A 25,529-nucleotide genomic window follows, 5' to 3' on the forward strand; every position below is an offset into this window, starting at 1 on the left:
AGGCACAACCCATCACCCACACTTCCACCATTAGCCCTTCCTCTTGTCCGCCCATGCAACAGCAACAGGGCTCCCCTTATCCTTACCTACCATCCCACTCACATCCACATCCAAAAGATCATCAACTGTCATTTCTGCTACCTCCAGCGAGGTACTAAACAGACTCCACCTTTCACAGGGACTATTCCCTCCAGGACACCCTGGTCCACTCTTCCTTCGCTCCCAACAGTGCCCCCTGGCACCTTCCTCTACAACCGCCAAAGATGTAACATCTGTCCACTTACCTTCTCCTTCTTCAGTATCCAAGGCCTAAACATACCTCCCAGGTGAAGCAGCATTTTACCTGCACTTCCCAGAACCTAATCAACTACATTCACTGATCACAACATGGCCTCCTCCAAACTGGGGAAACAAAGTTTAGACTGGGTGGCCACCGCAGCAAATGTACATTCTACATGCAAAAAAGACCCTGAGCTCCCAATTGTCTGCCACTTTAACAAACCATCTTGTTCCCTGACCAACACCTGTGTCTCAGGCTTGCTGCAGTGCTCCAGCGAAGCTCAGTGCAAGATGGAAAAATACCTCGCTTTCCAACTGGAGACCCTTCAGCCCTCCAGCCTCAATATCAAAGTCAATAATTTTAGGGCCTGAGCTCTCCCATGTCCTTGCCCCCTAACCCTATACACCAAATCTGGTTATTACAAAGCCTGCCATTACACACTACATATTGTTAGCCACTAACAGTCTCCATTAACAGCTATTCACTCTCCTGGCCACATCAATATCCACTCCTTTGTCTGTCCTACTGTTCTTCTCTCTTTGGGTTCTATTCCCACCTATCATTTACTCCCTACCCCCTCCTATCTTCTGTATATCAACCAATATTTTCGCAGCTACCGTCAGCTGAGCAAAATTCACCAGACGCAAGATGTTAACTCTGATTTCTCATCACAGATCCTGCCAGATGTCTTGAGGTTTTCCAGCAACTCCTCTTTTTACTTCTGATATACAGCTTCTGCAGTTCTTTTGTTTTTTTTTAAATTAGGTGAGAATTGGTTCTATCAATATACAGCCAGTCCCCAGGTTACAACCAAATTCCATTCGAGTACAAATCTAAGTCGATTTGTACACTAATTGGAACACAACATATTACAATATAAAACAACTGCATCTTAAATATGAGCAAACATTTAAAATAAGGGATCTTGTTCATAAATTGCAGACTGCCTGTAAAAGGAGCTAGCATCAGTAGTGATCTGAAGTGAAGCTCTCACCCAAAAGTGTGACTTGGATTTCCCATCAAATTAGAGAAAAAACACTCTACAACATAGCAAGACCTGCCACCTCTATATATGGTGCCAGAACCATTCCAGGTTTGAAACAGTAATTGTGGTACATTTCATTTGCCACTTGGGATCCTGCAGGTCTCAGGACTCAATATTGTGTTCAACAACTTTAGAGCCTGACCACCACCTTTATCCATAATCAACATTGTCCTGTCATCATATGGGCTGCTTTCAGCATAGCCAACCCAGCAACTCCAGAACTTATTAACAGCTTTCCTTCTCCTGGCTCACTAGTTCTCATCCTTTTGCCTGCCCAACTGCTTGTCCCTCTCTGGGCTCCATCACCAATCGTTTGGTCCTTGACACCCTCCATGCTGTCCTCAGCAAATACACCACCTTTTCCTAGCTACAACCAGTTCAGAAGCATCACTAGACCTGAAACTTTAACTCTGCTCTCTTTCCATAGATTTTGCCCGACCTGAGTTTCTCCAGCTACTTGTTTTTGAAACGGTCAATGACTTGTTAAAATTGTAGTGAATAATGGACTATGGTTATTCAACTTTTGATCCTTTGACTTCAATACAGAAACTGTCCCAGAGAAAACCAGTTGTTTTAAAGAAGGAAAACATAATGCAAATGGGCTGCTATAATCATCTGACAAGTCCAGGAAATCCAGAAGAATATACAAAATTTACTACATTGAAATTACCATTTTAATAAAGGAGCACTGAAGCTCAGAAGGGTATGAAATCTGCAACTCATTTTGCTGAAACTTGCATAATAAATTCATATTGAGAAATGAAGGTTTGCCTACAACTTTGGAGCTGCAAATTAAACAATGAAACATCAGAATCCACGAAGGAATTAGATATAAACTGCAGCCTTTGAACAAGACAGAAAGTAAAGTTGGCTGGTCACAGCAAGAATACCAAAAGCTCTTTGCTCCCACCCTATTGCACAATCCAACACTACTGAAAACTGAACTTGGGGAAAAAAAAACCTTTGTTCAAGAATCCAACATTATCTGCAAGCTTAACACTCCTGAAGAAATAAGACAATAACTGAACCTTTGAGACTCAGGTGTGATGCTCACAACTCAAGCATTCCAAGAACTTTAGACTACAACTGCCTTTACCACTGTCTCAGTGTAGAGAGCTTCTTCACAACACTGCTGCCTTCCCTCAGCTCCTTGTGCCCTCAAAAAAAGCCTTAGAATTGGCTCTCCTTTAATTTTGATCTGATTAATTTAGTTTAATTGAAGTGCAATCACCAAACACTTTAAACAAAACAAAATCTATTGTGATCACCTGACAGAGGTTAAAAAGAGGGGAGCGATTATGCCGTCACTGCTCTTCACCGAGTCTCTTATCAGCAACCAAACATGGGAAACAAACACTGTTGAAAAAATTATCAAAACACTAAGAAATACTTGAGAAAACGTGTCACATGGAGGAGACAGAAATGAGCAGGAAAAAAAAAACAATTTTACAAGTGAAATTTAGACTAAAGATCTACAGGGCTGAAACTGCGGCTACACAAGTCATCTTTACACTCAACACCAAATTCGTCAAGATTTTGGCAAAAAATTACAAAGCAAAAATTCAAATCCTGCCATTATGAAAATGTCAAAATACACTTGCAAAACAATTCAGAATTACTGTCAAACATTTGAGCACTGTTGCCAAAATTTGTAGTATTTGCCTTTTAAATATTAACATTTTGCCTTATTATGTGGCATATCAGATCCAAGTATTTTGCCAAGATTCATCAACAGCAACAGGAACTCTTATGAGATGAAAACTGTTATGCAATGGGTTCATGCTTTGCTAAATATACACATACAAAGCATTTTATCTCAAACAGTAATTTTTCAGTGCAATAAGTTTCCTGACCGGTACCACCATCTTGCACTGAAAACATGCTTTCGCATGTTACTGAAGCAGAATTGTGAAAACAGAACCTACAAACAGCTGTTGCATTGCAAGTAGATTGAAACGCAAACAACAGACTGTCTACCAAGAAAGAATTTACAATGACATGCAATTTCAGCATATCTCAATGTTCCAAAATCATAGAAATGATTTTGTTTTTGCAATTCAATCACTCTTACATTTTTAAAGAAAAAAGCCATTTGTGCAGTCACTTTTCTTAAGTAGAATTATTTGGTATGACTATCTTTTCCTGGTACATTGAAAATCAAAACAAGTATTTTACTGATTTTAATGAGAAAATGTTCAAGATTTTGCTTATTATTAAAATCAGAACAAAGGTGAGGGTGCAGCAAATTGATCCCCACCTCAAATTCAACATCTTCAACCATAAAGTGTACAAAATTCCTCCAATACAAGTATTGCAAGACTTTGTTACTTTAAAGTATAACTGGAACAGGTCAAAGGGGAGCAAAATCTTGCTACTGGAAACGTAATAAACATTGCTTGATTTTTCAGATCTGCATTTAATGCTACCACTGCAGTTACTCTACCCTATTCCAGTTCTCCTGATTGTGGGTAGAAATGGGAGACAAACAAACACTAAGTAACCTGCCTCTTTCCCCTATCTCAACTGTTACTGCTTTTCTGTGACAATTCCTTTGCCACACAGGTTCATAGTTTTCCCTTGCTTGTAAGCTGTATTCTATGCTGTGCCCATCATCACACACATCAGCAGACTGAATCAATCAGTGCACATAATTTTTTTTTGCCATTCATTCAATGGACACGGGTGTTGTTAGCTAAGCCAGTACTTATTGCCCAACACCAGGCGCCCTCAAGGAGACAGCGAGCTGTCTTCTTGGCTGCTTCAGTACGTATAACAAGCGGTCAGGAACAATGTGCCAGAATTTTGACCCAGGGACAGTGAAGGAATGACATTACAGTTGCAAGTCAGAGGGTGCACGCCATCTAAGTAGTGATGTTGTTCAACATGGTAATGATTGCTGGCTTGGGAGGTGCTGTCAAAGGAGTCTTGGTGATTGTTGCAGTGCAACTTGTACATGATGCACAGAGCTGTCACTGCACATTTGTGTTGGTGAGGATAATTGTTAAAAGTAGTGGACGGGCTATCAAATGGGCATCCTTGCTCTGGATGGTGTCAAGCTAAGTATTGTTGGGGCTGTATCCATTCAGGCAAATGGACAATGTCCTACCACTCAGAGTTCTGCTTTGCAGATGGACTTTGAGAGGCAGACGGTGAGCTACTTGCTGCAGGATTCTTCACCTTTGAGACAGTCTTGCAGCCACATTACTTACATGCCTCGTTCAGTCCTGCTCAGCTTTTATGTATGATAAATTTCCAGGTTTTACAGTGAGAATTCGGCAATAGTAATGCTAGTGAATGTCAGAGGGCTAGGTAGTTAGATGGTCTTCTGTTGGAATGGTTGTTGCCTAGCACAAATGTTACTGGCCACTTCTCAGTCAAGCCTGAATGTCACCTAGGTCTTGCTCCATCAAAATTTCATTACCAGAGGTGTTGCAAAATATGTTACCCAACTTGGAGCCAAATCAAGAAACACAGGGGTGACAGGTGAACAGTCATAATTGGAGATAAAACATGAACAAGGTTTGCATTGCCTCAGGTTTACGAAAGGTACAATATGGGACAAAAGTAGTAATGTGCTGGAAAAGAAAAGTCTAGACCTAACAAGGGAAGAAATGACAGTGTTTCAGCAGATGAGATGGTGGAAAATCTGAGGTAGAATTGAGCAGACTTAGCAATGGCATAAACATAGAATTAGAAGCTCCAGGTTGCAAACAGACTGGTTTATCACAGACTTCTCATTAGGGAGAGAGATAATGAATTTGATAGGTAGAGAAGGCAGTTGGGAGAAGGGACTGGAATCACTGGTTTAAAGTTTGACAAAATTTCTGCTCATAAGCAATCAAACAATTTCATAACAGTGAAGGATTTGAAACGGATGCTGGCAAGGTTGGTCTGGGTATAATCAAAATACATGTGAAAATATGCACAACAACAGAACAAATTACATCTTTTTTTGTGTTCAAGTAGAACTAAAATAAAGCGATTCGATGCCTACTTGATTTGACTAAGTATGTTTGAAGAAGCCTAAAATGGTTAAAAGAAAAAAGGCTGAAATGTACATGGTCATTGATTCAGACCATTTTAAATATTTAGTGAAGAAATGTTTACAAATTCAAATAGTTGATGCAAAATAAAAACATACAAAATTATTTCAGCAATAAGCTGCATTAAAAATTTGAGAATTCAAGCAACTGAAGCCACAGTAATTTAATTTTAAATCTTAATCAAATTGCAGCATGTTAAAGGCAAAAATCTCTCAAAATCCTTTTGCACAAAATGTTAGCACAATTAAAAATTCACAGCCTACCTACAATATGATCTCCTAAATTCTTGCTCCACCAAAAACTGACATTTGTACCTGTAACTGTGAGCAACCCAAGCTGATTAACAGAAGTGAAAACAGGATTTGGGCATATTAAGGATCATACGCAAGTATAATGAATGGTGGAAGAGGTCAGTTTTAATAAGGTCTTGCTTTAGAAACAAAGTCTCAAGATTTTATGCTTCCTGTATTAACTGTTTATGAAAGCCTCACATTCAATCTCTGTAGAGAGTGCAAAACAGTGTTCTTATAAAGGATATAGAAATGAAAGAACCAACAAGAGTTGAAAATTCATGCAAGGTTACTACAAGAACAATTTCCAGGAATGTACAATAGCAGCAACTGTGTGCATTTGTACAAAGGGGTTCACCTAAAACAAATAGATCTCAATTGTGTATACGAGAATAAAGATGCAGAAAATTACTAACATCAATTTTCCAGGTTAAACAACATGGAAAAAGCCAAAACAAAAAGAAACTAAGTACTCAAACAAACAAGAACATACAAAAAAAAAGACATTTCAGTTCTATGAACTTACTTCACCATTCAATACAACCATGACATATTAGCTAAAGGGATAGACAATAAATGTTGCAATGCCCTAGCTGGTGACACCTTCATCCTGTGAATGAATAAAAAAAATTTAATTTAACCTTACCTTTGCACATGATCCACATATCCCTCAAGTACCAAAATCTGCGTGCTTTGCATACTCTTATCAGCTGAATATCCTGTCATTCAATATGTCCTTGATCATTGCAAGCCTGTCCTTTCACAGCCACTCTACTGTCTGTTTTAGAAACGTAGTTCCCTTTGAGGATCAAAAGAAGAGCATCGAAACTGATTGAGGGCAGATGATGCTCGCTGGGTTTTTTTTTGAAAGGGTCATGGACCTCATTAAGCTGCCAATTGGCAGTGAAGGTATCAGTCAGGCTTGAAGACACCTCCAAGAATGCCTTAATTCTTAAGGAATCAGTCTGCAGGATGGTCGCAATTTCCATCAAATCTTCCTTCACCTCAACAATGCCCTGGCACAAGGACAAAGTTGAGGTAAAAGCTTTTGCCAGTGCTGAAGGAATAAGAAACAGAGAGGATTTCAGTGGAGACAATATCTTGATAAACTGAGATTGTGGTAAGGCATGGAGCGAAGTGGGCTGGAGGCATGGAGTGCAGCAGGGCCAGTTATTGGACTGGGGATCAGCATAGGCAGTCAGCAGCTTGCGAGGCCAGTCAGACCACACACGGAAGCCTCTGCACTGATCCACTGCGATATTGTGTTGATCTGTAATCTGCTAACCCATTACTGTAATGTTTATCCTTTTAACTGTATGTCTTCTTTTCTAACTTATACTATGAATTACTATAAGGTAACTTCTCTTCATTTCTCTTCTTAGTACCTAAGATTTGTACCTAGGTACTTCGTACCTAAAGATGGTTCCATGAGAAGTGACACTGTAAACTTTTCACTACGTACGACAATAAAACTTAATTCAAATTCTAATTCTGAGTGATGATAGCAACGTAGCAGCTGATTTGAAGGGTTTGGTCTCTGGACATCTTTTTAGTGGTAGTTCCAATAACACATTTACAGAGTACACTGGTCCAATAATGATCACAGATTTCACAAATGTGGTGGTCATGGATGAAGACATCAATGCAGAATACAAGGACAGTGGGGCGGTAACCTGATGTTTGAGAAAACAGAAGCAAGCGCAGGCACTAAGGATTTAATAGGGGTAGATACTGACTGTGGTGGCGACTAGTGAGGTTTCTCCACTATGTGGTGGAAAGTGGAGATGGATTTGGCAGCCAGTGTGGCATATGGTGCTTCCTCAAGTGAAGCCCCAGCTGCTTGACTACAGAAAAAAACCCTGTTGCTGAGGGCTATTTGATAAGCAATACTGCTCAATTAGTAGCTGTCTGACTGCTTGTTGGCACAGTGGATTTGAATCGTAATAATGATCCAGGCAGCAGACCCTGGCCGTATCAATGAGAAACTTGAAACAGAGGATCATGAGCAGGACAATGATTTCAAGAGGGCAGAACTGTGGACTTGAACAGCAAAGTGAATGCATATGTTAACAGTAGCTTTATGGGAAGCTGACAGTATCATGGTTATGGAATGTGTCTCCAATGGCAAACTTACCAGTGTTGTAGGGGACAGCCAATGGAAAGAGCTGGGTTCCTAAGGAATCTTGTGGTGCAGTGTCACTACCTCTAGGCAAGGGGACCCAGCATCAAGTCCCACCTCCAGAGGCAAGCATGAACATTTCAGAACTGGATAATCAGAAAGTATAAAAGCCAGCTGAGATCCTCTCCCACCAACTGCATTTTAATTTCATTCCCTCCCTTCTCCCTATCTCTCCTCACTTTTGTTGTTGCTGCATTGTCCTGATGGGCAGTTGTATTTTTTTTGTTTAATTAGAGACACAGCTGGTTTGCTGGTCGAGAAAGAAAAACTAACATGGGCAATTTGGTGGTCGTACAAACAGAGGTTTGAGAAAGCATCTCTGGATTGAGAAGAATAGCTGAATTTTTAATTGATGTTGATTTTAAAGTTTTTGAGAAGATTTGCTGTGGGTGAGATATAGACTTGCTGGCCGAGCCAGGACGTTCGACTGCAGACGTTTTGTCACCCTGCTAAGTCACATCGTCGTGTGCCTCCGGTGAAGCGTTGGTGTTCTGTCCCACTTGTTATTTACATGCCTCAGTTTGCTGGTGTGGTTGGCATCACTCCTGCTTTTGTTTTTATTTTATACTTCTGTTGATTTTATTTAAGAGTTGAGTTCTTGAGTGCCTGTGTGCAGTAACAGTGTACCTACCACTGAGCAAGGAGACCCGAGTTCAAGTCCCACCTGCTCCAGTGTGTAATAACATCTCCGAGCCAGGGTGTTTAGAAAATGAAGAGGTGGGTTCTTCCCCAATGGGGTAGGAACCTTTGGACAAGGAAAGATGGAACGTGTTAGCATTAAACTATAAGTATACAATAAAATGCTTGTAAATCTCGAAATCATTTTCTTCCGAATGCAACATATGGATCGTGATCTGTTAGCCTTCTTAACCTCTACCTCTTCTATATTTATATCAGCAAACCTACCTGACTTAAATTACACTCAGATTGTGAAGAGTTGACACCCAAGTACTGGTTCTTAAGAGTGCTATACTGGTCACAGACTGCCATCCTGAAAATAGGCTCCTACCCTCTGTCAATCTATAACACCAAACCAAAGAGTCATAATTTTGTGTAATTTTGTGTAACAACTTCATATACCACACTAACTAACTGAAAAATACAACGTACTAGACGCAGAAAAGGGTCCAGAGAATATTTAACAGGATGTTGCCTGAACTGGAGTTTCAATTCGGAACAGTGATTGGACAGGCTGGGTTTGTTTTTCTTACAGCAGAGGGGATTGAGAAAGCCACGACTGAGATGTATAAAATTGCAAGGGGCACGGATGGGCAGACAAAAAGAAACCTTTCCCGGGGGAATCAATTACCTGGGAGCATGGATTTAAAAGGACAAAGGAAGCGGGAGAAGATTCAGAGGAGATGGAAGGGAGGTCTTTTTCAACCAGATGGTGGTCAGAATCTGGAACCTGTTACTTCTAAGGGTGGTAGACATAGAAATCCTCCTAACATTTAAGCAGTATTTATAAATACACTTGTGATGCCAAGAAAAACAAGGTTATTAGCCATGTGCTGGAAAATGGAATTAGAACAGTTAGGTGGTTGTTTTTGACCAGTGTGGATGCGCTGGACCTAAAGGCCTTTTTCTATACTGTAGATCTCAAATGACTCTATTACTTGCACAATTAGTTCAATCAACTTGCCATAGACCATTAGGTCTTTCATACATCTGCATTCATCCCATCTAAATGTATGCTGATTTTCTGAGGAAGGGTCCCGACCCGTAACATTAACTTTTCCACTCCTCTGATGCTGCCTGGCCTGCTCTGTTCCTCCAGCTCCACATTGTTATCTCTGGCTCCAGCATCTGCAGTTCTTACTGTCTAACTCTGCAAAAGCCCTGTTGCCTTGTCCTTAAAATTGATTTCAACATTTTACCTACTACTGATCTCACCCAAACTGGCCTTGGATTTCATGTGTTCTCTTGTGAATTGAGGAGTTACGTATTCTCCATTCTAACTGATCTAACATAGGAAACTATAGAAGATCAAATCCAACAACTACCTCTCAAAACTCTTGGATGCAGGCCATGATTCCAATGGAGTTTGTCTACCTTTAGGCCCATTATTTTTTCCAGTGCTCTTCCTCTTTCAATTGTAAAAACTAATTGACAATCAACACTAATTGACTGCATTATACTTATGAGAATACTTAATTCTAAACATGAGTCTACTAAAAAAGACTTATAATTATATTACCTTACAAAAACCATAACCTCAGTATGTTTAGATTAGGTTGCCTATCATGAATAAAGACAGTGACGCTTTCCCCTTTATGGGATGAGATTTATAAAAACACAAAGCTTCATACTCAGCAATTCAGTATGAAAAAAAAAATCAGAATTTTAAGGAGTCTGTTCAGTCCAATGCGCACACAGACACAAAGCAACCAAGCAAACACAAGTGGTTTGATCAGATTAGTAAGCAAAGAAAGTAAGGAATTAAGACACATACACATGACCCACAAGTCAGTTGTCATTTTCAACAGCTCTTATCCAGCCAGTCTTAAATCAGTTTTCCAATTTATTTGCCAAATACAAATCCTAAAATACCAAGACGTGTCTTTATTTTTATGGAGCACTTCTATTACAGTTTGACACTGCGCATGCAACAGTTAAAACACAGCAAGATTTCTTGAATGGAGTCTTACTCTGCTCTAGAGTTAGTCTTCCCAGGTAACGTACATTCAGGTTTCGTATCGGCTTCTCAGCAATATTAAACTGGAAGCACAAATGCATCAGTCACGGAACAGGTCAACAAGATCTGTGGAAACCAACAGCTAAATTATCTGGGGTTTTTTTTGAGTTACAGAATGGAACTCAAAAGTGTATACTGGATGGCTAAAAGCAATGTGCCCTCAATAATGGCAAGTAAGTCCTATTCTGAAATAGGGGAAAATGTCTGATTTTTCAGTGGTTGGCAAAACACACGTCATATCTCTCTGTACTTGCACCAGAAAGAATAAATTTAAAAATTTACACATTTTAATAAAACAGGTTAACAAATATATTGCAGTACCCCACTTTCCTTGATTTGAAAAATAATCACTTTAAAGTCCTAACTTATTTTTTCATACTATAAGTGCAATGAATGTCATTGACAAATCAATAACACCACCAAGACACGGAAAAAGGCTTGCAGCTTTCAGTTACTTTTGAAATAGGGTAGTAACTTTGCGCCCAGCTGCTCAGTGAGGCTATTTTATTTTCAATGATGAAAGCATGCAAAATTAGATGCATTCCTAAACTAATAAGCCTAACGCCTTACACTAAGTAAACAAGCCTGTACTGTAATAACAAAATGAACATCAGTAAAAAACACACTGTGGGCACTAAAAAGCCTCAACCTTTTTTTGGAATAATGCATTTAAGAGGATGCAAGTGTCGGTCAGTACAAAACAGTGGCGTGATAATGGAATGCATTAAATAATGCTAAGAATTTAATGACTTAGGAGCAGCATTACTAATCACATGTATAGAAAGTAGCAGTTACTATAAGGGCAATCATAATCATCTGCTGCTGAAGTGTTCTTATCAGTGTAAAAGAATTGCAAATTACCATAATTTTTGAACAAAATTTTACTGCCGTGTTTTGACAGTGATCCACACAAAATTGTGTTTACCTGTATATTTTTGGCTTAATTAGTGCTTACCTTCTATAGTCATTGCATCACAGAACATGGACATGAAAAGGAAAAAAAAAACAACAATTAGTGCTATACAATACATATCCATGAAATAAAATATTCAGTAGGAAGGGGGGGAAAAAGACATTAACTTATAGTCACTGCATCACAAAACATACATAGGGAAAATTTTTAAAAGTGCTATACAACGTACATCCCTAGAATGAAATGCGCCACAGGACAAACAAGCATTAACTTATATCCAGTAAATGATCAACAAATTAAATTTGTCTTTCAGGAAAATTCAAAGACTGTTTACTTAAGCACATAATTAACAATTTAAATTGCTTTTCTTGCATTAATCCAGTTAAAAATGTTTTTATTTTAACTTGATTGAAATCTACGACAGTAAGACAGCAAGTAAAACAATTAGGCAGAGATACTGAGCTCAACAATGTAAGAGACATTTCATAATAGAATTTAGGGGTTAAAATTCTTCCTTGTTAACTGTCAAGAACAAACTTACAGAATGTCAAACTGAAATCACTAACACATATTCATCACACTAAACAGTTATTTTCACATATGGAACTGTATAATGCAATCCTCAAAATCCCAGTAAGGAGTTCCAGAATCCCATGCAATGTACAAAATTTGACTTCTTCACCATAAACCGGAGGCCTTGGGCAGAAGAAATCGCCATTAATCTTGCTTGTCTACACAACAAGTGTCATTAAAAATTAGTAGCTAATTGTACATGAACTACTTTTAGTCACTTGAGAAGTGTGTTATATCAAAGTATGTGTTTCTTGGTCCTTTTTACTTCCTAGCCAGATAAAGACTAAGTGCAAACGCCTGTTAAAATGGAAGTGAGCCAGGCTGCAATGGGCTACAGGTATGTGGCATTACAATATTAATGGCCATCTCTGAGAGGCATAAGGAAGAAAAGGACAGAAAGTGAATATTAACTTTTTCCTGAATATCTCCCTAGAACAAAAATCAACACGACAGATTAAATCAGGAGGATTTTTTAGTGTCTCTTTTTTTCAACTGAATAAGCAAGTCTTTGACATCTATTAGAAATCAAGCAGAGTTGGTAGCCCACAACAATTCTACTTACAGAGAACGTTGAACTCCCATTCTATAAGTGGGGTTCAAATTTAAAACAAAACTAACCTGTGAGCTAAGGTACAGATGGGTCTTTATTAGGCATTGATCTGGTCATTAGATGTAGACCTAGGTTTGACCTTTCCAACATTCTCTTTGTGAAGTTCTGTACATACTCTTACTCATCCAAAACACTTGCCACAAGTATGCTTCCTCACACTAAGTTTCACATACCTATTACTCTTGTTCTCAATGATTTACACAGGACCAGTGCACTGAATATTAAATTCTCAGTCACAAATCTCTCAAGAATTTTCTTCCAATCTATTCTGTGACTTCCTCCAATGTTGTTACAGGCCATCCTCCACAGTATTCCAACTTTAGTGTCCTCCCTTCAGTCTGCCCTTCCCACATGCTACACCTTTAGCCCCACTCTCAAGAATTCTACTAACTGCTTACTCTCTCTATTACCCTTTACAAAAGCATACAAGAAATCCATCTTTTTAGCAGAATTACAACCAACTTATCTTTTACTGCTCAGGATCTACATTGCTTTGATTATGCACTTTGGGACATTCATTAAATCCCACTTGTTTTACCTATTAGTTCATGAGGTGCTTGCAAAACACACTTAGGACATCACAGCGATTTGATATACAGTACCAACTGACCAGTGACAGCATGTAAGGAAAAGAAAATACTTTAAACATTATATTTTTGGAATTCATCTCTTTAGAAAAAAACCCTCAAATGATTCCCATCTATTAATCTAGATTAGAAGGGAGACTGGGTTAAATAGGACTCTGTTCTATTTTCCAATTCAGAATTTATAGTAAAAAACCCATTGACATTCTCCTAGCAAAGCCATTCACCACAACTGACCTCATTTCTTTGAGTCCTTCAGTCTCTATAACGTGCAGAATCTGTTTGGGGGTCATTGGAGCATCTGAGTAATTTTCCAACACCTGTGGACAGATATGTACTGAAATCCAAGTCAACCATTACCTGACAGCACAAAAAGGTTGAAAAGAAAAGATCATGTGCAGCAATATACGTGATGTAGGTTCTTTAATCTAAAGGACTTAAAAGCAATAACAGTCAGTTTGCAGACTATGGCCACATTAGTGTTTAAGATATAATTTATAGAAAGATTTTTTGGTAAATTAATGTTTTCTAATAGATGAAGACAGAATAAAATAATTCATAGGCCACAAAATGCATAATTCACTGAAAAATAATCTCTAATCAAAATATATTTAAAACAAAGCCAATGTTTTAAATTTAAAATACGTCTCTGCCATGGAGACAACAGGGTTCAGTTTATCATCTGTCCTTTGATCAGAGATAAATTCACCACCATACATAGACAGAAATACACTTTCAGTTCATCCCTCATGAAAACAGCAACATATATACAATACAGACTCCAGGAGGACAAGCAAAGGAAATGTTCTGATACCTGGCCCAAATGACTGTTTTTCATCTACAAGCCAAAGTGATAAGTGGTGCTAGATTAACTTTCTAAGAAAGCCTTACATGTTAGCACAATCCTGACTTTCACATCTGCAAATTTAATATGTGTTGCCAAGATAATGAAACCTTCCTTTGACTTAACCCTTATAAGCTCAATTTCTGCACTACCCCTAAAATGATTTCAAGGATCTTTCCATCATCATGGTTTAGATCCTGAAGCTTCCTTTGCTGTATGGCATAATGCTACACCAAATATCACACAATAAGACTACAAGACAAACAGTTTAACTTTAAAAAATGCAACTTGATTCAATTCTGCACAATTTTAAACACAAGTAACAAACGTTTAGAATAATACGCTTTAAAATTTAGATTACAGCCTGCAAAACCTGGAAGTATTTACGACTACAGCTTTAGCAAGTTAACTTTCAAAATTTCAGGAGCCTTGCTATTCTAAGATTTCTTGATGATGAGCTTCTGAGAAGATTATGCACTCCACTCCAAAATTTTTAGCCACTGGCAATATTTTGCACATCTGGACTACTTAAAACAGCACAGGATCTTAAAATTCCTCAGCACTGTTCATCATTCTACCGTCAGATAACTAACATTATTAAATCCTATGTGCGTAACCTGGTTGATGTCACCGTGAAATGGATGTACTTAAGAAATGCATAACGAATGTTAACGAATAGATAACCAATTGTCAGTTCTCTTGTAAAGCAGTCAGTATTACTGGTTAAAACTTCTGGATGCTGGCAGTAAAACTGTCAAGAAAAAAAAAACTGAAGCTTTGTGCAACCAGTACAGTTTTTCAGACTAAATAATGTGGGACTGCATATTGCCCTTACTATAGTACAGAAGGTGAATAACAAAAACTTAGGTTCTGGCAAAAGGTTTCAAATTAAGTGGTAGTCCAACAGATGGTATATTGGCCTATTATGTATGTTCAATATTTACCTTGTTTAAAAATAAGGTCCCTTTCTGATACAAATTAATTGATGCTGCACCTCATGCAGGATATAAATCTTATGCTATTTTAGAATATTATTTCCAACTGTTTTTAAAAGCTTGTATTAAGACATTTTGTTTCAAATATATTACAACACAACACTAAATGGATGCTGTCAAAAATGGCATTTAACACTAAAAAAGTGTGTTTGTGATATGAATGGGTCACTGAGGGGCAGCCCCAAATATAAGAGAGGTACTTCCCCAGAGTGATAGGGGTATATTCAAATGTACGTCACCCACGTGGTTGAAATGATTGGGAGCACAAAATAACATGAACACTAACACATGGATTAAGTTGAGTAATATGTTAAGAATCCAATCTTAAAAGCCAGATGGAACAGTTAATTATCACTCCTGGTTTGCAATCTTCTGTTATATAACTACTTAGCCTGTACTTCATTAGCATCAACTGAAGTATCAGCCATTACTTCAGTTTGCCTCCACTGCAATTCAAACTCAACAGTGCTTTGAGAACAGCAGTTCTATTTGTCCAACAGCAAAAAGATTAAAATTCTCAGGTTGGCTGAAAAAGTTGCGTTTATAATTGCTTCACTTGAAATAAGATTACTATCTCTCCCTTTTAAAAAGAACATTTTAAAAAACATCAAGTTTTTAGAGAAAATAAACTTTTCAGTTCATAAAGAATCTCAGTACTAAAATCTTGCTAACAAGATATGCATTCTGCAGTAAACATGTGATGCTCAAGGAATCTCCTTCAAACTGTATATCAACTACCTAAAATATGCCTGACCTAATGAGTCAAAATAAAAAATTTCAACATTTTGCTACAATTACTATTTTTGACAGTCATAATGCCAGTAGTTAATTGTTAATAATACTTATCAGGAAATACTGCTTAAAAGATGACAAGCTGCCAAATTTATTTGAGAAAGTGGTCTGGTCGAAGGAAATCAGGAAGGGGGCTAAAGTCCTCACAGCATTCCAGATCATTGTCTTAATGTGGATTCATTGTTTGATTATTAAAAAATTTTAAAAATTGCACAAGACTCTAGTCAAATTACTGGTGCCTAAATATGTAATAATTACTGGTTCAAATATGTCACTTCAGTTTTTTAAAGGCCAAATTCTAAAACACTTCATTGAAACATATTCAATTCAGCACAAGTTAATTCTCATGGACCCCAATCACTTATCCCAAAGACTTTGCAGTGCTTGTAACAAATCAAAGAATACCCTGCACTTTTTTTTAAAACAAAAGGAGAACAGGAGATTTATACCATAATACGTCAGAACATGCAGTTTATCACTCTGAAGAAAACACGGAAAGGGTACATGGTGGAACTCTTCCACTCTTCTACATGATCATGAAGGTAATTCTTTAGCAGTTCCTTTACGCAATTCAAAATCAGTCCAGTTTTTTAAATAAGAAGAAGAATTTTGTATGAACTATAACTGTAAAACTGGATTTTCACAAATCTGCTTCCATTTATCTCAGCAGTTTTCCTAATACATTTATCATTCGATTTGTCATGAGCAATGGTGTTCAAACTTTTAAGGAGCCATTCTCAGTAGGTTACATGTGACAAGTGAAGTGGTAAACATTTACGAATTTGCGAAACACCAAGATTCTCTTCTGAAAAGTAATCAAGATGTTACGATTACTGATTGTGTTTAAGCTGAACTCAAATGCAATAATTTTTCATGTACACAAACATTTGGAAGAATTATTCCATTATGTTTGGAGGAATGTTCTGAAACTAACATAGGCCAAAAGTTCAAGCATTTTTGCAGAGATATTTTGTGAAGATGCAGCAAATAAGAAATTAAATGATAAATATTTCTATTTGGCTCTGTGAAATGTATGTCCAAACAGGTGCAGTAAAATGTCCACAAATTTTTTTAAATGTAAATATTACAGTTTTCATCTTTTACTTGATGTGGATAAAGAAAACACTTTCTTGAAAGAAATTAAAATATTGGACTTGAACATTTGGTAGAGTTAAATTGATTGCCTTTTGTGTTCTTTGGAGATGTATATCATCCATTGACCTTTTAAATTTCAGCACATTTTTGACCTGTATGTAAAGGAAAATTTTTGATTGTATTTAGGAAAACTACTTGAGAATGTAAACACAGCGCCAAGATGGTGTCACGAGAGGAAGAGGAGGAGGAGGAGGAGGAACGATGGTGTTGTACGTTCTAGCTTGCTATTTCAATGCATGCAATCCTACAAATTCCTTAAGTACCAAGTCTCAGTTAGGAAAATCAAAACTGAACATTACAATCGTCACAGAATGACCAGAATTCATTTACTACCCTTTTCAAAATACACAAGTTGTATCAGTAAAACGATAAAAAAGGTACACCCAAACAAATGTACTTAAAATAAGCTGACAACTAGCTGAATTGGCACTACTGTCTCGACACCAGGGAGCCAGGTTCAATTTCAGCATCGGGCAACTGTTTGTGTTGAGTCTGTACATTCTCCCGGCGTCTGCGTGGGTTTCTCCAGGTGCTCTGGCTTCCTCCCACATTTCAAAGATGTGCAGGTTAGATGGATTGGCCATGATAAATTTCCCACAATGCCCAGTAATGTGCAGGTGAGGTGGGTTAGCCATGGTAAATGCAAGGTTACAGAGAGGGGGCTGGATGAGTCTTCAGGGGGTTAAAGTGCCTTACACCACAGAAACAGACCCTTCGATCCACCTTGTCCATGCAGACCAAGTTTCCCAACCACTAAAATGGTCGCACTTGCTGCATTTGGCCCATATTACCCTAAACCTTTCCTTTTAATGCACCTAACCAAATGTTGTAACTGTACTACATCTCGGGTCTATGTCGGTTCAATGGGCAAAATGGCCTGCTTCCACTGTTGGGATTCTATGATACTATGAAATTCAGACTGACAGGCAATTACCTCAACTCAGGATAGGTTAGGCCTTAAAGTTAAACAGTAAAAGCATCCCCATGTGCTTCCTATTTAAATCAAATCCAAACTATAGGTTCACATATTTGACCCTCACAATAACATGCATTACAACTTAAGGCCAGCATAGATATTATCAAGCACATATGACCGAGCAATAAAGATCTGAACATAATAGTGTGTTGGAATACAAAGACAATGCATAGCTGCAAATACTGACAGTTCAAGATTGATGGAATTAGCAACAGTCATGAAAGTGTTAATTTACTAAGATTTTCAACTGATAAAATTTAGTTATTAACTAACAATTCACTAACACTACTCATTGGAAGGAGGGTATCTGTTTCAATAATGTGTCATACCCAAGTATGACAAATGTAACAGATACCATTTTAATTATGATATAAACAGAGGCAGGAGGTAATTTGGCATTTCTTAAAAATTCACCTAGCCTCGTAGCATGAGTGTGGTCACATAGATTACAAAGTTCACAGATCTAGGAGCAAGTCATCTGAATGATTTAGAATTTCTGTAGTTTAGATAATGTTTGCGTTACTCAAAATTAATTCAGTTGTACTCTCTGAGTTACATATTACAAAACAGACTTGGTTTGGTCAAAACAAGCTTGGTTTTAGCATGCTCAAAAGAAATAGGTGAGTAGCCTTTTCCTCACAATCAAAATATAGAAGCACAAAATATAAAAGGATGATAAAGTGAATGATGAATGCTAAGTGGTTCATTCTTTCATGTACCCTCTACCTAATGGCAAGTCCTAGTTTCATTGTCTGATTTTGTCAGTGGTAGTTGGTTGCCACTGCTTTCTTGGTTCAGGGTCAAGGCAAGGAGGGAAGCGCAAGTCTACCTCAGCCAGAATAGGAATCCAACCTATACCAGTGGCACTATTCTGAACAACATGACAAGCATCAAACCAATTGAGCGTACTGGCCCCAATATGAGGTAGGAAGTGAAAGATATTGACTTCAGGCCTCCAGTCTGAATGATCTATGTGGGTGTAATGTTCACATTCATCAGCACTGTAAAAAAAAAGAGTCCAACCTCATAGACCATTTAGGTCTCAACTTGACACTGAAGAAGATGTCATCTAACCAAAGCGAAGTCCTCATACGTTTGAGGTTCCAGAGTCTGGTTTACATATGGGCTTCTGGAGTACTTCAATAAACCTGGCATTCTCAAGCCATTAAAAAGTTATTAAAACTCTCAGAACAGGGAGCTGAGAGTTGCAGTCGGGCATACAAAAAGTAAAATTCTAGTCTTTTTGGACGTGTTTCATAGCTACTGTAGTGTAATTGCTGCCATAGAAGATATAAACATACCATTGAAATCTATAGTATTAAAGAATGTTGGAACATTAAAGGAAATAATCAAGCACCAATTTACGATTTTTGTTTAAATTGAATTCTGTAATCACAACACTATCGAATGTAGCTTCAGTCCCTTTAAAGAAATTGTAGCATATAAATTCTGAATGCATTGCACCGAGGAAGCTGAAGCAGTGCCACTTTGCAATTCCAAGGCAAAAACAATTTATTTCACACATCTAAGACAGCTCCAAAGATTTGGTGCATGTTTACAGCATCCTAGGAATTATAAAACTGGGCACACAGCAAAAGAGCAAGGGAGTTATGTTAATTTTTTGTTTAAAAACTGGTTTAGCCTCAAGTGGAAGACTGCCTCTAATTCTAGGTGTCACTTCAGGAAAAATGTAAAGCACGAGAGAGAACGCAAAAAACTTTTCAGTATGACAAACTGCTGGCATGAAAGATTTCAGGGACGAAGAACTTGAGTTACATTGACAAATTGGAGGAGTTATGGGTGCTTGCCTGAGAGAATGTTGTAACAAATTCGACAGAGGTACTCAAAATAATGTGGAGTATGGAGAGAGTAGATGGAGGAGAAAACACTGAAGATGTAAGGATTGAGAATTAGAGTTATCTGTTAAAAAGAATAATGGAGACACAAGAAGAAACACTTGTTGGACAAATAAGTTAAGATCTGAAATATACTGCCCGAGTGCACAGTGGAAGCAAGTTAAATTGAGACATTCAACAGTAAATACAATGGTTAGCTGAAAAGTGAGAAAATGCAGGTTTATAGAAGTTGAGCGAATGGTGCTAGATGAACTGCTCATCTGGACAGCCAGCACAGCTAACATACAAATAGCCTCCTTCAGTGCTGCAACTATTCTCTGGTGCTGTTGCTTAAAATTCTGAAATTTCATAGAAGCGCTATTCAGCTAACTTGAGACCCATCTCCTTTATAATCTATGCCACTTGACCAATACTGATGAAAACAATTAGCATACAGACTGACTCGTAATATTAGTCAACTCTAACTTGTGTTGTACAACGAGTCCCATCAAAGCAATCAGCTAAAGTGACAAATTCTGAAACCTAGTTACACTCAGAAATGACAGTACAAATATTAAAATGCATTGAATGGGAAAGTCTTCAACAATCCAGAATACAAGATGACTTTAACTACTGTTTTAAGTCTACCTTCATTGAGGAAAAAAAAAGTCAAAAACTTCTGCATTTCTCTACATCTTACAAGTATTACTCCATGTTGAAGCTGTCTCCCATTATTCACTTTTATTTCGGTTACTAGAAATACAAGAGCCACCTCAGTGCTGGGTACAATACAGGAAGATATAAAAGGTCAATCTCTGGGTGCTGGATGGCTGCATTGAGGGGTAAGTTTAGGAAAGCCTGGACTCTCACCTTGAAAGCAGGAACAATTGTGGTATATAAACTCCTAAGTACAATAAAAGGTTAATACAAAGCACTGTTTCAAGTTAAAATAGGACTACAGGCCAAGGGAAGAAAAGTACAAACTTAAACCAGACAAGCTCCAACGGGACATCTGGAAACATTTCTTCAGAAAATAATTAGAGGCTAGAGTGATCTTCTAGCCAGAGTATTAGACCAAAATCTCTGGAATCAGTTGAGCAGCAAGATGGTGCGATTGGAGGGAACCCAGAAGTTTTTAAAAGGAAAATGGTTAGTTTGGCCAACATCTCCTTTATCTGAATTTATCTCAATTTATGAACTAATAGCCGTATTAACTTTTGACTTGATATGATATGTTAATTGTGAGAATTCAAGAAAAAAAAATCAACTTCAGAAAAATTGCCATAATTCTCTGGAGCAGACTATCCAAAATGCAAAGAAAAATTTAACTTTTCTGTATGACAAACTTCTGAAATTGAGAGCTGATAAAAAATGCAGCAAGAGCAAGTGGACAACTGGGATCCAAAACAAACAAGATAAATGATGGTCTATCTTGCTAAACGGGGAAAGACACTGTAAAATAAACAGTGCAAAAATCAAGAGGCAAGATCAAGTTAAAGTTGGTGAATTCAATATCAAATCATGCCCAAAGGAATAAAAAGAAGGAAGCACTGTTTCGAGTGAAAGGAATAATAATGAAAAAAATATGAAAAAATAAAATCGCCATCAATACGATGGATTGAGAATTGATACTTAAACGAGTCAGTTTTTTAGCATTCCAACAATTTATATTGCGGTTAACTAACATATCATATTAAAAACAGGACCTAAGACTAGAATACAAGACTTTGTGTCAAATTTAATCTGTGAATGAAATTCAATGCATTGCAGTGTAATCCAGATTTTGTATGGGGGAAGGGCAAGAGAGATGACATTTTGTGGAGCCAACAGTGTAATGCAGCAATTCAAAGAGCAACTTTTTGATACTGAGTTTTTGCTGCCTGTGACTATTCTTTTCCTCCCTCCTGATCTTTCTGTATAATTTGTTTATAAACCTTTAGTACCATTAGCCCTGACTTGATAGCTAATTCTGGCTCAACTTCATGTAAATCAAAAGTGGTCAGCACACTTAACTTCCATCATTGCTGTCAACTGCAAAGTAACAGAAATACAGCTCAAGTTTTCAATGTTAGATTTTGAAACTATAAAACAATAAATTGCCTAACTTAGGATACAATAGAAAAATGAGTTCAATGGCAGCAGCACTTTTAAACAATGCCTGATTTTAGGTATCAATCACAAAAGGCAGTGTCAGAATTTCTTACTATGAAAATAAACTGCCCACTCTAAATCCAACCCAGTGATACGCAAAGCCCACTGTAATGGTGTAAAACACAGTTTTTGGAAGCACGTAAATGATGTTTGTTTTCAAAAAAATATACTAAATATTTCAAAGCTTCTACAATGAACTTAACGTCTGTCACCATGTTGGACACTGGTGCTATTATTCACAGCAACTGGCTACCATTGTCATCTCAGGAAATGAAATGGAGAACGAGTGGCAATGGGCAGCAATTCCAATCAAAACCAGTTTTAGCAGCTGAAAAGAAAGGGATGCCATTGCAGACATCAGAGTAAAAAAAACAAAAGCATGTCTTTGTGGTAGAGTTAGTAGTGTTCACATGCATGCCCGATGCTGTATTTCCATTTGCCCTAAAGAAAGGAAAAGGATAAGACAACTGTAAATACCTAACAAAGATGCAACAGAAGAGCTCCACCATGGTTGCTCCTTGAAGCTTAAAAAAAAACAAGCAAAGTTTCAGTTAAGACAGATGGTTGTTTCTTTTTAGCCTCTTGCACATACTCATTGATTCTAGGATTCTCCATTAGATCATATTATGACTTAGACAAGGGTAATAAAAGCATCATGCTGAAAATGATGGACACTGAAATTACTGACTTGCAGATATGATTGGTTTTGCCAAACGATTCCTGCTGCCTCAGAAGTATCACAATGCATTCTCAGTTAAATACTGAATTTATCAATAAAACTTCCAGCTATGTGATACAAGAGTACTCACTAGATTGTTAATGAGGTGATGATAATAAGGCAGTTTTGAAAGTACAGTAAATGAATGACATTTGGTTGCTGCTTTAAATAAGGTCCACAGTGGTAACCAATGTTTGGCTGAACATTAAAAAAGGGTTCCTTGAAATTGATGCTATACTAAGGTTAGGGAAATAAAAGCTTTAGCACAACAGTTGTAAATATTGAATTACTACTCTGATCTATAAAATTTTCTAGAAAACCTACAGTATAGTGGGATGCTTTTTTTCAAAGGCTAAGTGTATGCTTACTGCAACCTAATTGACAACCAATATTCATGTTTAGCAATCCTGCTACTTAAAATGTTTAGCACCAAGACTATTAATTTAATGAACAGTAACTGCTGATACTATTCAATACCTGTATATTTTATTTGAAACTTCTAAACTCCAAGTTTTTCAAAACGATACTCAATGAATTGTTTAGATGATCAGATGCAGTATATAAATTTCTACAAAGTAAAATCACTAAAAAACCAAGGCAGATTGACAACATAATGTGGCAAAACAAAACATGCCACCCAATCTTAAGATAGGGCTTTTATGATCAACATCAATGGGCCAAAATTATGATACCAAAAAAAATCATAAATGCTTTTAAAAATGTCAGCAATTCCAATCAATTTTACTTCTACAAGGTGCATATTTTCAAAAAAATTACATGATAGAGGTGCAAATGGAAACATAAACAGAGCTAAATGGAAAGCAAAATTTCACAACTTGGGAGCATGCCATGATGATCACACTGGAGACAAGACTCAGACGTAACTCAACCAGTTACAGTACACAGTATGTAATTCATTTATAGCTAAGAATCCTTGTCTGTATAACTATGGGCTTCTTAAAGACAAAGAAAGCCAAAGGAAAAATGGATCAGTGGCTACAATAATGCAATGCATATTAAATTTCACCACATTATGGGACACAAAGAATAAGGGAAAGTATCTTTAATAGCTTACGAGCTACCTTCCTCCCTGACACCAAAAATGAGCTCGTTATACAAATGTCTAACAACAGCGAAAAAATGCACACATGAATAATTGAGATTCACCATGTCACGGGTAAGCATTTACATCATGCGCATTAAAATGCCTACATGTATTCCTCATATAAACCAACCACATGCAAAAGAAGTACATGCAATTATCTCCCCAAAACCTGCTGCAATCTTTGTGCAGGGGGGTGGAAGAAGGAAAAAAAATAAACATTTTTAAAAGCAAAAATAATAAAAGCACTGGGGAGAGACGCGAGTTAGTTGTTGGGTTACACGTCCAGGACACAATCTCTCTCACACTCACACATCCACACACACTCACACAGAGGATAAACATGTGCTGGATGAATTTTGATTGCCACATTATTATTGTTAGAGGAGCCAGCGCTGAACGCCCGCCCCCCATCGGGTCATGAACCCATTTCAGATGGTTCTGAATGGGGGAATGAAAATCTCAAACGGCTCTTAGTTACCATGCGGGCAGCCTCAGCCCACGTGCGGTCCTTCTTCTTCTTCTGCTTGTCTTTCATCTTTTTTTCCCCCTTCGAGTGTCGCTTCCCTGTCCTTTTGTTGTTGTTGGTGGTGATAGTGATGATTTTTTTTTCCGCGGGGGAAGGGAGGGAGGACAGAAGGCGGCGAGGCCAAAGCAAACAAAATAATCACACGATCGAGAGAAAAAAAATCACACGCGCAAACAAAACCAGAGCTCGATGTTTTCCGCACGATCCCGCTCTCTCTCTCTCTCTCTCTATGGGTGGGTGTGTGTGTTTTTGTGTAGTGGTGGCGGAGGCAGGGGGTGGGGGGACGGGACGGTTCGGGACGGCCCTCTCTCTCTCCTCACTCCGCAGATCCCGGGGCTTCTAAACGACGCAAACGGCCATCATGAAAACAGGGCCAAAGGGCAACTGACGTCATTAGCCGCATCAGCCGCTCGCCCTCCCCTCCCCCATTCGCCCTCACCGGTTTTATTATTAATTTTTTTCAATCAACGACGCCGTGTACAAAGAAAAGGGCGCACAGTCGAAAGGAGCAGCCGCCGAAACCTATTTATGATTTTATAAGCGCGGACAAGGCCCTGGCGCTAACCAAGCTGGGGGGGGGCGGAGGGAGATCGGCTCCAACAACCGCTCTGGGGGCTGAGAGTGGCGCTCTATTTGTTTCTGCACCCCCCCCCAATCCAGGCCTCTAGTCACACCCATTTCCCCCCTACAATAACCTAACCGCGATGCATTACGGACGTTGTAGTTCACTCGCGCCCGAGCTCCCTTTCCCTGCGACGGTCGCCTCCCGCAGAGTGGACTACAATTCCCATCGGCCCGAGCGCCCGTGGAATGCCGCGCAGACCCGTCAGCTGCTGTCCCGAGCACCTACCGCCGCCTGGTGGCAGTCGGTGCCACTGCGGCGATGTGACCCACTTGACACCTTGGGCGGAGCTTGATCATGTTTGTGCCTGAGGAGAATGTTGACAAATGAGCACGTTTGGGGAGCAGTGTTTGTGATAATGGGAACTACAGATGCTGGAGAATCCAAGACAATAAAATGTGAGGCTGGATGAACACAGCAGGCCAAGCAGCATCTCAGGAGCACAAAAGCTGACGTTTTCATCAGAGAGGGGGATGGGGAGAGGGTTCTGGAATAAATAGGGAGAGAGGGGGAGGCGGACCGAAGATGGAGAGAAAAGAAGATAGGTGGAGAGAGTGTAGGTGGGGAGGTAGGGAGGGGATAGGTCAGTCCAGGGAAG

The 25,529-nt window shown here is 38.4% G+C and overlaps 1 protein-coding gene across 3 annotated transcripts in view; it reads right to left on the reverse strand.

Moving 5' to 3' along the window:
• Positions 1-24,702, reverse strand: part of LOC125461414 (polycomb group protein ASXL1-like) — a 106,756-nt gene extending 82,054 nt beyond the window's left edge. For 2 of the 3 annotated variants that reach the window (XM_059652786.1, XM_059652785.1), the window contains exon 1: positions 24,262-24,700. Coding sequence is in view for 1 of the 3 variants with exons in the window: in XM_048550163.2 (XP_048406120.1) it covers positions 11,488-11,490; positions 13,450-13,532; positions 24,262-24,318 (143 nt within the window). In the remaining 2 variants the exon portion in view is untranslated. Of the gene's footprint in view, positions 1-11,487; positions 11,491-13,449; positions 13,533-24,261 lie in introns of all 3 variants that reach the window. The other variant, XM_048550163.2, reaches the window with a different exon arrangement.
• Positions 24,703-25,529: the final 827 nt, after the last annotated feature.

The sequence above is a fragment of the Stegostoma tigrinum genome, chromosome 19, assembly GCF_030684315.1.
Source record: "Stegostoma tigrinum isolate sSteTig4 chromosome 19, sSteTig4.hap1, whole genome shotgun sequence".
Classification (NCBI taxonomy): domain Eukaryota; kingdom Metazoa; phylum Chordata; class Chondrichthyes; order Orectolobiformes; family Stegostomatidae; genus Stegostoma; species Stegostoma tigrinum.